Raw genomic sequence first — 13085 nt, forward strand, 5'->3', positions numbered from 1 at the left:
CTAAACACATCTCCTAATATGCAACCAAGCGATTAACAGTGGTGACGATGCAATCGTCATCAGGTATATCTTTCCGACGGTCGGACTGAAAAACGGTGCGATAAGGGCGGCGGAGAAGAAGAGAGTCGGCGGAAGGGTTTGGGAGATGGGGACGCATGGAAGGACGGTCTGGGATGAGGAGAAGTCTTCGGAGGAATAGAATTCATCAATTATTCTGAAATTTAAAGAGAAAATAAATGAGTCATATTTCAGACACGAGATCTCACTTCTCTTTCCGCTCGAATCGATCAATCGTCCAGTTTCGAAGTGCCACCTTCTCTTTGGGCACCTGCAATCCAATAAGGACGTTTTGAAACTGGAGACATTTCGCAACTATTTTAACATATTAACTCGGGGCACTGTTCTTACAACTGCGCTCCACCGAACTGCTCTTGCGTTTCCAAAAACGTGAGTTTTAAATCCCTAGATTTTTGCAGTTTTTTGGCGTACTACTCAAAACCATTGGAAATTCTCCAAAAATGCGAATTTTCAGTCCAAAAAATTCTCAAAACTGCTCAGAAACTGCTTTTTTGAAAACGTAAAGTTAAGCTCCGCCCACTTCTGCAATATGCCGCACGGTACTGGCTGGATACTCAAAACCCTTTAAAAAAACGCCGAAATCACGAAAAAAGTGAGGTTTTTCACAAAAAATTCAAATTTTTCAGTAGAGAAAACGCGCTCTAGTGCAAAAATGTATGATTTTTAGCGCATTTTGAGTATAATTTTCCAGATTTTCCAGATTTTCCAGAAATTTCTCTCTACCTTTTCAATGGGTACCCTGTCCAAATGAATGTGCAACTGTTTGTACGTCTGTGGTCCACAACAGAAATCGAACATTCCCGGTGCGAGACCCCGTCGTCCGGCCATTCTATAAAATGGATTAGCATATTCTGTCTGCGTCTCTCTCTCTCTCTCTCGTCTCTAACCTCATTTGTCCATACATAACCGTAACATCATAGATAGCGTCAAGTGTCGACAAATTGTCGAGTGCCAATTGTAATCCGCCACTTCGGGGACACAACACGTTATGAAGCGGGCGGCGACCCTGAAATGAACGGGCGGTTTTTGGATGGGAAGAGGGATTGATTCAGGAATTTTTTTGTTTGATGCAGCAAAAATGACTTACACAAATGGATTCTAGACTAGTCTATTTAAGAAGCTGACGCCGTGCGGATTCTGAATCCGTTTTCAGAATTTTTCTAGCCTCAAAATGGGCGGAGTTACAGCGATTTCAGATAATTTCAGACAAAAAATTCTGATTACAAATTCAGAGTCTCCACGTCTTCAGCTTCCTAGAGATAAAAAATTGAGGTTAATGCAATTGCGCTCCACCGCAAACGGTGGTGTACTCCTCGTGGACAAGTTGGATCGTGATTTTTGATGATTTTTAAGCAATTTTCCAAGTTTTTTGTGATTTTTATTGGTAAATTGAGCATTTTTTCAGCGATTTTCAACAAAAATCGTGAATTTGACAGAATTTATTGAAGTTAAACATTTGAAAAAAAAAACCCAAAATATTTTTTCGATTTTTCATAAAATTTCTCAATTTTTTGGGGAGAAATAGTTGAAAACACTCATATTACATCGGGAAAACTCAGAAAACTAATGAAAATCATCTAAAAACGACAAAAATTGACGAAAAATTTGAAAAGTCTAACTTGTCCACGAGGAGTACACGACGAAATTTGACGTTTGCAGTGTTTTGCACTAAATTTTTATACCTCTATGAAGCTGAATACATGGGGATTCTGAATCTATAATCAGAATTTGTCTATGAGAAAAATGGGCGGAGTTACATCGCTTTCAGTGACTTTCAGCCTGAAAACTTGCATAACTCCGCCCATTTTGACGCTAGAAAAAGTGTGAAAATAGATTCAGAATCCTGACGTCGTCAGCTTTTCAGCTAAGCTTGAATTGACTAGAAGGCGAAAGATTTTGGGATTCTGAATCCATTTTTTGAACTTGTCTACAGCGCTTTCAGTGACTTCCACCACCGTTTGCGGTAGAGCGCGATTGCATTAACCTCAATTTTTTACCACTAGGAAGCTGAAGACGTGAGGATTCTGAATATATAATCAGAATTTGTCTATGAGCAAAATGGGCGGAGTTATGTAAGTTTTTGTCTAAAACCGCTCTAGCTCCGCTCATTTTGACGCTAGAAAAAGTCTGAAAATAGATTCAGAATCCTCACATCGTCAGCTTTTTAGCTATGAATAACTTGACAAAAAATCTAGAAGACGTGAGGATTCTGAATCTGTTTTCAGATTTTTTCTAACCTCAAAATGGGCGTAGTTACAGCGATTTCAGCATAACTCCGCCCATTTTGACGCTAGAAAAATTCTGAAAACAGATTCAGAATCTCTACGTCGTCAGCTTTCCGCTGATCTGTGTCCTACTCACATTAGCCTCCAAAAACCGATTGCTACTCTCCACCAACTTTGACTTCTTCGGCGACAATCTAGTCCCCTCGGGAAAAATCAATAACCAAAACGGGGGCGACGACTCATTCAACCATTTCAACTGGCGTAACACGGGCGCCCCAATGAATTCTCCGAATCGACGGACATAAATATATCCGTGTTGGAATATATACCATCCGAACATTGGAACCAAATGAATCGAGCTTTTCACCATCACACGGAACGCCTGTTCGTTTCCGTTTTCGCCGTGACGGGCCGCCAGAATCACCGGAATAATCCAGTCGACGTTGGATTGATGGTTGGACACTAATAGAGCATTCTCGGGCGCTCCGTTTTGATCTACCACGGAGGCTCCGCCCCCACTGGCTCCGCCCCCATGAAGATAAATCTCAACACCGGAGAGATTTTCAAACACAAAAAGGCATAATCTCATGTAGGATTTGTACAAAATATTGTCCATTTTTTCGGCGAAACGTCTCGGGACGATCCACGAGACACCGCCGATTACGATGGCACACGAGGCGAATGGAACCATTGAGAGAGAGAGGAGAGAGCACGGGATGATGGGTTTCAGGGAGTTCGCCGCGTGGGTTAGAGTGATTAGCATTTTTCTGGAAATATGCTGATTTACGGGGCGTAAAAACACGCTAAAATCGATTTTTTTGGTAAAAATTGAAGGTTGGTGTGGATTTACGCCCGTAAACTGAAAAATTCGTGGTTTCAGATGAGAGATTCTCTAGATTTACGCGCGTAAATCCACACTAAGATCCGGCAAAAAATTGGCAGGTTGGTGTGGATTTACAAGCGTAAATCTACATTTTCATGTCGTTTTACGCAGATTTTCGAGATGTTCGATTTACGGGTTTTACGGTAACCTAGGGATTACGGTACCCATAGGTTACCGTAATCTTCCCTTTTTCGTTTGTAACTTAAATAGAGTTTTTACGGTGGTTGATGTGGATTTACGGGCGTAAATCGACAATTTTTGGTTTCGCTTTGATTTACATCTTCAATCTACACGAAAAATGAGTTTTGTTGCCCAAAAATGGAATTTCAATGTTTTGGTGTGGATTTTCGAGCGAAAACCGCGTAAATCGACCCCAAAATTCTCGAATTTCAGTTAAACCTACTGTTACGGCGTAAATCTACACCAGAACATCTCTTGGTGTCGATTTACGCCCGTAAATTCGCATAAAATAATGATGTGATTCGTTCTGAACAAAATAACGTTTTACGCTCGTAAATCCACACTGAGGTACTGTAAAATTCCGATTTAGGTGTGAATTTACGGGCGTAAATCGCTTTCTTTTTTCCGTTCAAAAACTGATCATACTGTAGTTTCGATGAATTACGCAAAAAGCGATTTACGCTCGTAAATCGACACCGAAATCAGTATCAAACCGTAAATCCACGCCAAAACCGATTTTTTCAAATTTATGTAGATTTACGCTCGTAAATCTACGTAACACCAGATTTAACTGAAATTCGAGAATTATGCGGTCGATTTACGCGGTTTTCGCTCGTAAATCCACACCAAAAACATCGAAATTTCGTTTTTAGGCAACAAAACTCATTTTTCGTGTAGATTAAAGCAAAAAATCAAAGTGAAACCAGTTATTGTCGATTTACGCCCGTAAATCCACACCAAACACCGTAAAAACTCAATAAAAGGTACAAAAAGGAACGGAAAAGTAAGCGAAAATAAGGTATAAACGTCGGACAGCCACGTGACAAGAATAAGTGGAAAGCAACAGAAAAAGAGCCATTTTGATATCGTTTTATGTACAATTTTTAGAGGGGAAATAGGGCGAAAATAGAGTAAACAGGGGGGTTATCACAGTACAAAGAATGGAAAAGAGACCGGGAAATGGGGAAGAAGAAGACATTCGGGGGGGAAAAGGTGAATACATAAATAAATAAAATCACCACAGTGCGAAACGCGCTCCATCGCACTGTGGCTGAGCGCCAAATTCAAATTTTACGTTCATTTGTCGTATCTTTTTATGAAAAACCGCGACGCGCACGCAAATTTCGAGTCGCGTTGCGCGCGCGTTGCGGTTTTTATAGAAAGATACGACAAATGAACGTAAAATTTGAATTTGGCGCTCAGCCGAGTCTTTCTTGGCATCGTGCCAACCACTGTGCGACGGAGCGCGTTTCCTTCATATTAAGACTAGAACGATTTAAAAACCGGAAAGCCAAAAAAAAACCGGATTTTTTCCGATTTTTTAGAAAAAAAAGATAAAAATCACAGAAAAATCAATAAAACCCATCAAAATATACAGAAAAAATGATCAGATCAGACGACATGAGTACTTCTGACAATTGGCCGTCTGAAATTGTACATCGACCTCATAATGATATATTGAATTCCTCCGATTACAGATGGTGTCATGAATAGAATCAGGAGAATTGTACTCTTCAGATCAGCGGATTCCATTTTCGTTTTTAGATATTCCTGGAATAATCGAAGAAAATTTTGGGAAAAATGAGAATTCATTTCAAAATTTGTTGAAAAATATCGACATTTCTAGGAAAAATACCCAAAAAATGCATCGGAACCGCGGATTTTCAGCCCCGAAAATGGAAAATGATCGAAATTGGTCAGTGCTGGCCGAATTTTTCGTTTTTGTTTTTCTAGGCCACCGAAAGTTCTTCCACCCGTCCGTTTTATTCAGAGATCCCACAAACTGGGGAGAAACGAGGAACCATAAAAGCGGGAAATTGAATTCGGGGAAAAAGAGGCGGAGTCGCGAAAAATTGTTTTTACAATAATTTTGCAACTGCCGCACAGTTTTTTGTGAGGTGGAAGAACTTTCGGTGGCCTAGAAACACAAAACAAAAAGTTCGGCCAGCAGCTACCAATTTTGACTATTTTCAGGCTGAAAATTGGCGGTTCCGAGAGATTTTTTGAGTATTTTTCATTGGAATTTTAACCGGGGAAGTGTCATTTTTGAGACGTTTTTCAATCAAAATCGGCTGGAAAATCCCATTTTCTGAAAAAAAACTCTATAAAAATCCGTTTTTTTTGCTAAAAATTAAGGATTTTGACAATTTTCGAGTGGGAAATTGGGATTTTTCCGGAATTTTCAGTATTTCCCTTTCTCTCTTCCCGATTTACCTGATAACCCGACTGATTCAACAGATACACAATGACAACGGGGGCGACCGATTGAGCTGGTTTCACGAATAGTGCATTTAGACTGAACACAATCGACGGGATACCGGATGGACGATTGTTTTTTCGGGCGTCGTCATCAACGAAATCAGATATTATTATGTTGAACAAAGGGGCTATCGTGTGCACTGTTATGCTGGAAATTGGAGGGAGTTTTTCGAGATCTAAATTACAATTCTGGGGGTACTCGATTTTAAAACTCGGAAAGATAGAACTGCAACAAAATAAAACTGTAACAATATAGAACTGACAAAAATAGAACTGAACACAATGGAACTGCTACAAAATAGAACTGCTACAAAATAGAACTCTAGTTCGAATGGAGCGCGTTTGCATTCGTGAATTTTAAGACGAATTATAACCAGTTTTCGAGCAGAAAAGTCGACTAAAAACACTTATTTTATGAAGATAAAGTCTTTGTCTATTTAATAGTTAACAAAAAACTATATAAAATTATATTAGATAAGCCCAATAAGCATTTTCAAAACCAGTGGAAGAGTTCTATTTTGTAGCAGTTCCATTTTGTTCAGTTCCACTTTGTAGCAGTTCTATTTTAGTCAGTTATATATTGTTACAGTTTTATTTTGTCGCAGTTCTATTTTTCCGAGTTCTAAAATCGAGTACCCCCACAATTCTGAGAAACTTATTTTTGACGTATACCGTAAAAACTGTAATATAGGCGCATGCGCCTCTATTTTTCAACCTCCTTCCAAAAGTGCGCCTCTATTACAGGGGCGCCTCTAATAGAGGGTGCGCCTCTATTTTTTAACCTGCTCGTCTGGCTATTTTTTCAACTTTTAAGTGAATAATTTTCAATAAAACTAACATTTTCTCTGTCAAAATTACACGGAAACCCCAAAATTTGCAGTATTTTGAACGAAAATGAAGGTTTTATTCAGTTTTTTTTTCACGAACTTTGAAAAAGAATGGTTGAAAACCAGTAGAAATATTTCAAACGTATTGATGGTGCGCCTCTATTACAGGGTGCGCCTCTAAAGTTGTAGTCCTCTCGGACAAGATTTTTACTCAATTCCTCGTTTTCTTACTTTTTCCAACAATCTTTTGTAGTTTTTCTACTTTTTTTTCGATATAAATGTTGGAAAACAAGGAATTGGGTAAAAATCTTGTCCGAGAGGACTACACGACCGCGCGGAGAATCTCTTGCACGGAGGCTCTTTTTAGGTATCCACAGGGTCATACAATATCCATATGAAGCAACTGCGCTCTAAAAAAATTAGGCAAATACTCATTTACTACCTGCTCATTTACTACCAATTGCTCATTTACTACCTTACTCATTTACTACTTCAACTCATTTACTACCATTTACTCATTTACTACTTTTACTCTTTTACTACTTTAGAGCGATATGATGGGATTCACTTTTCACCATTCTCTTAGGCTTAGGTTTCTTAGAAATTTGGAAAAAATTGACGAAAACGGTTATTCATCGTATTTGTCAATTGTTTTCCGAATTTCTAAGAAACCTAAGCCTAAGAGAGTGGTGAAAAGTGAAGTAGTAAATGAGCAAACGGTAGTAAAAGAGTAAAAGTAGTAAATGAGTAAAAGTAGTAAATGAGCAATTGGTAGTAAATGAGTTGAAGTAGTAAATGAGTAAGGTAGTAAATGAGCAATTGGTAGTAAATGAGTATTTGCCAAAAAATTAACATAAAATAGCGCGAAATTCAAAAAAATTATTAGCTCGGCACAGTTATTACAACTGCGCTCCACCGTGATGCCCTTGAAAAATGTCTCTTTTTCTCGGCGTCACTCAATTTCGCACACAATTTCCGTCGGTTTCGGTAGAGCGCGGTTGTCAAAAGTTTGTCGAGCTAATATCCAAAAAAATGTTTCTTTACTGGTAGGGAGATCGGGAATTGTAGCGTTTAGAGCGATGTTTAGCATATAAATAGAATATCGTTTTTATCCCGATTTTTACAGCGAAAGATCGTATTATTTTGATTTTCAGACTTAAATTAACAAACTTTTAACTTAACACTGGAAAAATCCCAATTTTTTAAACAATTTTCCAGGTTTTGCAGTAAAAAACACGGATCACAATTTCTTAATTAGTTAAAAATTCAAATTCTATGATTTTTCACTATTTTCTGAAGTTTTTGACGAAAAAAATTGTTGAAATTTCGTTTTTTTTTTTCAAAAGTACGGCGTTTGGGACATAAAAATTCAGTTTTTAGGAAAAATCGCTAATTTTTGAGTTTTCAGAAAAAAAAAACACTCAGTTTTTGAGTCTAAATCGCCCAAAACTCCATATTTTTACTGGTTTTTCAGTTATTTACCCAAATATTTGAGGTTTTTAGCTGAAAAACCCAGTTTTCTGCATGAAAATCGTCCAAAATTCTATATTTTTCGCTGATTTTTGAAATATAAAATCCTTCCATTCAACTCACCAATCGACCAACATAAACGCCATAATCATATAGGGATTTCCAGCCAAAATAATCAAAAATCCACTGAAAAACGATACAATATAACTGATAGATATCACATTAATTGCGCCGACTCTCGCAATTAACTTCTCATTAAAAATCAGCACTAATTGAGGTCCAAGTGTCAAAACCATGAAAAAAAGGCTTAATTTGACGGATCCCGATGGCAAAATCTCTTGGGGAATGACGATTTCAGTGATGATCGACGCGAAATTCATATGGGCAATACTACGGGCGGTATGGAAGAAATTTGTGAAGACAATCGCCAGAAATTGACGTTGCGAAACGATTTCTTTCGTTAATTTCACTGAATTCTCGACGTTTTCTGAGAAAGTTGGCGATTTTTCTGAATCTGGCTCATTTTCCAGAAGGAATTCGTGGAGATCTTGTTCTTCTGATCGTTTATCGATTGATTTATCGCCGATTTGACCTGCGAACCAGAGACAAATCAAGGAGAGAACAGCGGCACCCAGGCAGATCCCTTGGAACACTTTGAAGTTCTGAAATAATAATTTTTCCTAATTTTGAGCTGAAAGATTGGTAAAATCCATACTTGTCAACGGGCCGAAACGGGCCGGCTCGTAACTCGCGTCAAAATGAATATTATGAGCTGAAAAATATACCAAAATGTAGATCTTGACGAGTTCTATGTCCGCGGCCTACTACGGGCCGGATGGCTATTCGTTAATATGCCGCGGGCCGGGAAAAAGTGCCAAAAAACGCGAAAATGGCCAAAAAAGCCATTCTAGCCCGGTCCGCGGCACATTAACGAATAGTCATCCGGTCCGTATTATATCAGTGACAAAGAACTCGTCGAGATCTACATTTTGGTATATTTTTCAGTTCATAATATTCATTTTGACGCGAGTTACGGGCCGGCCCGTGTCGGCCCGTTTCGGCCGTTGACAAGTATGATAAAATCTGGGTTTTTTGCTCAAAAATATCGCAAAATCCATTTTTAGCTCATTTTAAGCTATATTTCAAGGTTTTTGCTCGAAAAGTCAAGTTTTCGAGCAAAAAAAAAGTTTTTCCGCGATTTTTTTTTCACAAAATTTTCCGATTTAAAAGTCGAAAAATAAGCTGAAAAGTGAGATTGTCGTTCGGAAAAATGTAGTATTTGGTATTTCTAATAATAAAAAAGAGATTGTCGTCAATTTTTCCACAAAAAAATCATCTAAAATCCGAAAAATCGATAAAAATCCATGTTTTTGATCATTTTTGCGGAAAGATAGCTGAAAATTCACCATAGAACTACTGGAAAGAAGATTCTCCTTGAGAAACCAACTTTTTCTCATGAAAATGATGTGGGAATTCAATTTTTATTTTCAAAAATTGGTTTTTTTAAGCCAAAATTTGATTGAAATCGCAAAATTTCGCTATTTTGGATAATTTTTCAGCGAAATTCAGAACAAAACCTCTTTTTTCGCTAACTAGAACAATTTTTTGGTTTTTTGATCGGAAAATATTGCGAAAACTTTATTTTCTCCTCAAAAATATTCTGAAAATCTTCTGAAATTCCATTTTTAGCTCATTTTTGAGCTATTTCCAAGGTTTTTCGCTCGAAAAGTGAGCTAAAATGGATTTTCAGAAGATTTTTGCAGTGTTTTCGAGCAAAAAATACGTTTTTTCGCTATTTTTTTCCACAAAATTTTCCGATTCAAAAGTCGAAAATTAATGTAGTATTTGGTATTTTTTGTGAAAACTCAGGCAACTCAATATCAGTCTAATCCTACAACCGCATCAATCTAATCTCAATCTCATTAGATTAGTGGATTTTGCTTGCGCACACTTCGTTCGCGCCAAGGATCTAAGAATAAGTCAGTACAAAACGCGCAAAATTTCTTTCAATTTTATTTTAATGTTTTTTTTTTCTAAGTTTTAATTCTCTATTTATGTCTCGAAAGTCTGAAATCGTTGCAAACTAATTTCGTTTGCGGTTTTATCGACTTTTTCACGATTTTCCATAATTAAAAATTGTATTTTTCGGTTTCTATGGCTCTTCAAGTCTTCAACTGCAGTCTTCACTCTTCCACGACTTCAATTTGGTTTGGAAGAAAAGGCAACATTGCGATGAAATCATGAATAAATTCTTTGGTAAGCAAATTGTATCGCTTTCAATTAGCCGTGCATAATAGTTCATTGCTCAGGTATAAATGTCTACTTCTTCAACATCAGCGCTCTCTACACAAGCTTCGAAAAAGAGTCTTTTGTGAGTTCCGAAATCAAACAGTTTTTTGGTAATTTCGTTCATTTTACAGCAAAATTCGCTGAGTGGACGACAATGGACAGCAGCGGGGCAGAAAACAACTATGACTTTTTCCACTTCCATTGCAATGGATTTTCGACTAGTTTCTAATTTCTATTTTCTGTATTATTTTCTATATTTTTTGTACATTTCGATTGTAAAAACTCTTGTTTTTAATTTGAGTAAATTTACTATTTCTTTTTTACCTAAAGAACTTTCAAATTTTATCACAAGTTACACAAGATTTCACCCTAATCTAATGAGACGGCGCATTAATCTTACAAGATTGCTCATCAATCTAATTAGACGCGGCATTAATCTAATCATGCCAACATTCAAGCTAATCTAACTGATGCCGCGTCTAATTAGATTGATATTGAGTTGCCTGAGAAATAATAATAAAAAAGAGATTTTCGTCAATTTTTCCACAAAAAAATCTTCTAAAATTCGAAAAATCGATAAAAATCCATATTCTTGTCCAATTTTTGAGAAAACCAGCGCATTTTTAACAGCTTTTTTCATGAAAATGGTGTGGGAATTCAATTTTTCCAATTAAAGACTGTGTTTTTCGGATATTTTCAGAGTTCACCGCGCTTACATTGGTGAATTTCCAGCAAAAACCGCGGAAAATAGATTGAAATGAGCTAAAAAATGGATTTCGGATGATTTTCAGAATATTTTCCGATCAGAAAACCCAAAAATTGTTCTAGTTAGCGAAAAAAAGAGTTTTTGTTCTGAATTTCGCTTAAAAATTATCCAAAATAGCGAAATTTTGCAATTTCAATCGAATTTTGGCTTAAAAAACCCAATTTTTGATAAGAAAAATTGAATTTCCTCACCATTTTTATGAGAAAAAGTTGGTTTCCGCAAAAACTAAGATTCTCGATTTTCGCACTTTTAAATGATATTTTTTGTGAAAATCTCACTTTTCATCGTTTACAGACCAGATTTTCTGCGATTTTTCCCATTTTTCCCACTTTTAACCCCCAAAACACTCACCTGCAGGCTTAAACTCAGTTTTTCCGTCACCGCAATCGAAAAAACGGATAACAAAATGGCGATTTGCGAGTATTTCAACGCCTTCACCCTGACCGCCGGCTGATTCCGTGTGGTATCAGCGAAAAGGGCGCCCCACGCGACTCCGATAGCACTAAGAAAGCGTCATAGAGGAAAAGCGACAGAATCAGATGAATTCCCTCCCAATCTGAGCCCGAGGTGTCCCATGGAATCCACATGAAGACGAATGAGGCGACGAGTAGTGGGGAGAGCCATTTGATGACAAGCAACCGGTTTTTTAGCCAGGATCCACGGATTTCCTGGGAAAAATCTCACTTTTTTTCCTTTTTTTCAGGCGAAAACCCTATTTTCTACCTGCAAATACCCAAAAATCGGGTCATTTATCGTGTTCCAGAACATAAAAAGCGTTTGTGCAATGTTAAACCACGCGGTGTTCACATGGAACTGATTTATGTACACTTTGACGTAATAGAACATGAATAGAGTCTGGAAAATGTTTTTTTGTAATTACAAATTTTTCTTTTTTACCTGCAACACGCTCAAGCCGAACTGAGACAGTCCGATGGATAATAGGGGTTTCCGCATTTTTCTGTGAATTTTTTGAGCCAAATTTCAGCGATTTTGGTTGAAAATCAATGAGAAATGTGCATTTTTCTATTAATTCTTTTTTTTTTGCAATTTCCCAACGTGGTCAGCAAACGCGCTCCACCGCACACTGTGGGAAACCGAACGAATTTGAATTCGAGTGTCTCGGCGCGACGATGCGCCTTTAAACCCGCCTGTTTCTCTGCGTCTCCGCGGTGAGAGAGTGCGAATTTCGGCGCAAAATTTTTATTTCAAATTTTCTGATATTCTAAAACGCTTGAAAATCGGTAATTTTTAGGTTTTAAAATGCGGAATTTTCAGTTTTTTCGAATTCTGACGAAAATTTTCGAATTTTTGATACCAAAACGAGGAATTTTTCGATAATTATTGCGAAAGATAATCCGTCTTCGAAATTTCAAATAATTTTTTTGCGTTTTTGGCCGTTTTTGGCTGTTTCGCGCATTTTTTGGAGATCAACTCGGTTTTTGTCATTAAAAAAATGGAAAATCAATAACGGGATGCTGATTAATCGAATTTCTCAGCTCAAAACCATTTTCTCGCCTATTTTTTCAGGGAAATGTGATTTTCTCAAGTTTTTGGTGTTTTCAGCTTTTTTTTTTACGAATTTTTTTATCAGTTTTATCTAATTTTTTGCGTTTAAAAACCTAAAATTCCGTCGGAAAATTGATTTTCAGAATTTTTTTGTAAAAAATCACTTTCTCGCCGAATTTCTTCAAAAATAATAATTTAAACACAATTTTCAGCACTTTATTCGCACAGAACTTCATTTTTCGTCGTGGAAACCGAAAAATTGATGAAAAATGTCACTAATTTCGTAATGAGCTTCACTTGCTCACTCTATTTTTCGGCAAATCGAGAAAAAATTGATTTTTCGTTGATTTTGAGTGTTTTTTGCCGATTTAAGCGATTTTGACCGGTTTTTTCAGCTAAAAAGCCATGATTTATCGATAAAAAGTTCATTTTCTGAGTCGATATCTCATTTTTCGAAATTTCAGTCATTTTAGCCAGTTTTAGGTTGATTTTTCGCGATTTTAATCGATTTTTTTACACTCAAAACCTTATTTTCGTCAATTTTTCCGTCTAAATCCATATAATTCCACCATTTTTCATTATTTTTCAGTAACTCGTGGAAT

General features: G+C 37.0%; 3 protein-coding genes across 3 annotated transcripts; all 3 read right to left on the bottom strand.

Moving 5' to 3' along the window:
- Positions 1-3066, bottom strand: GCK72_000267 (uncharacterized protein; the record flags this gene model as incomplete). Its single annotated transcript, XM_053722375.1, has 5 exons — positions 1-214; positions 267-328; positions 802-907; positions 966-1084; positions 2440-3066. The coding sequence occupies 5 exons, from the start codon at positions 3064-3066 to the stop codon at positions 1-3; spliced, it is 1128 nt and encodes a 375-aa protein (XP_053591020.1).
- A 1692-nt stretch (positions 3067-4758) lies between these two features.
- On the bottom strand, positions 4759-9379 carry GCK72_000268 (uncharacterized protein; the record flags this gene model as incomplete). The annotated part of the gene is made up of 4 exons (XM_053722376.1): positions 4759-4917; positions 5581-5773; positions 8046-8584; positions 9329-9379. The coding sequence occupies 4 exons, from the start codon at positions 9377-9379 to the stop codon at positions 4759-4761; spliced, it is 942 nt and encodes a 313-aa protein (XP_053591021.1).
- A 2032-nt stretch (positions 9380-11411) lies between these two features.
- On the bottom strand, positions 11412-11931 carry GCK72_000269 (uncharacterized protein; the record flags this gene model as incomplete). Its single annotated transcript, XM_003092471.2, has 3 exons — positions 11412-11645; positions 11701-11832; positions 11875-11931. The coding sequence occupies 3 exons, from the start codon at positions 11929-11931 to the stop codon at positions 11412-11414; spliced, it is 423 nt and encodes a 140-aa protein (XP_003092519.2).
- Positions 11932-13085: the final 1154 nt, after the last annotated feature.

Source organism: Caenorhabditis remanei, chromosome I (genome assembly GCF_010183535.1).
Source record: "Caenorhabditis remanei strain PX506 chromosome I, whole genome shotgun sequence".
NCBI classification, from domain to species: Eukaryota; Metazoa; Nematoda; class Chromadorea; order Rhabditida; family Rhabditidae; genus Caenorhabditis; species Caenorhabditis remanei.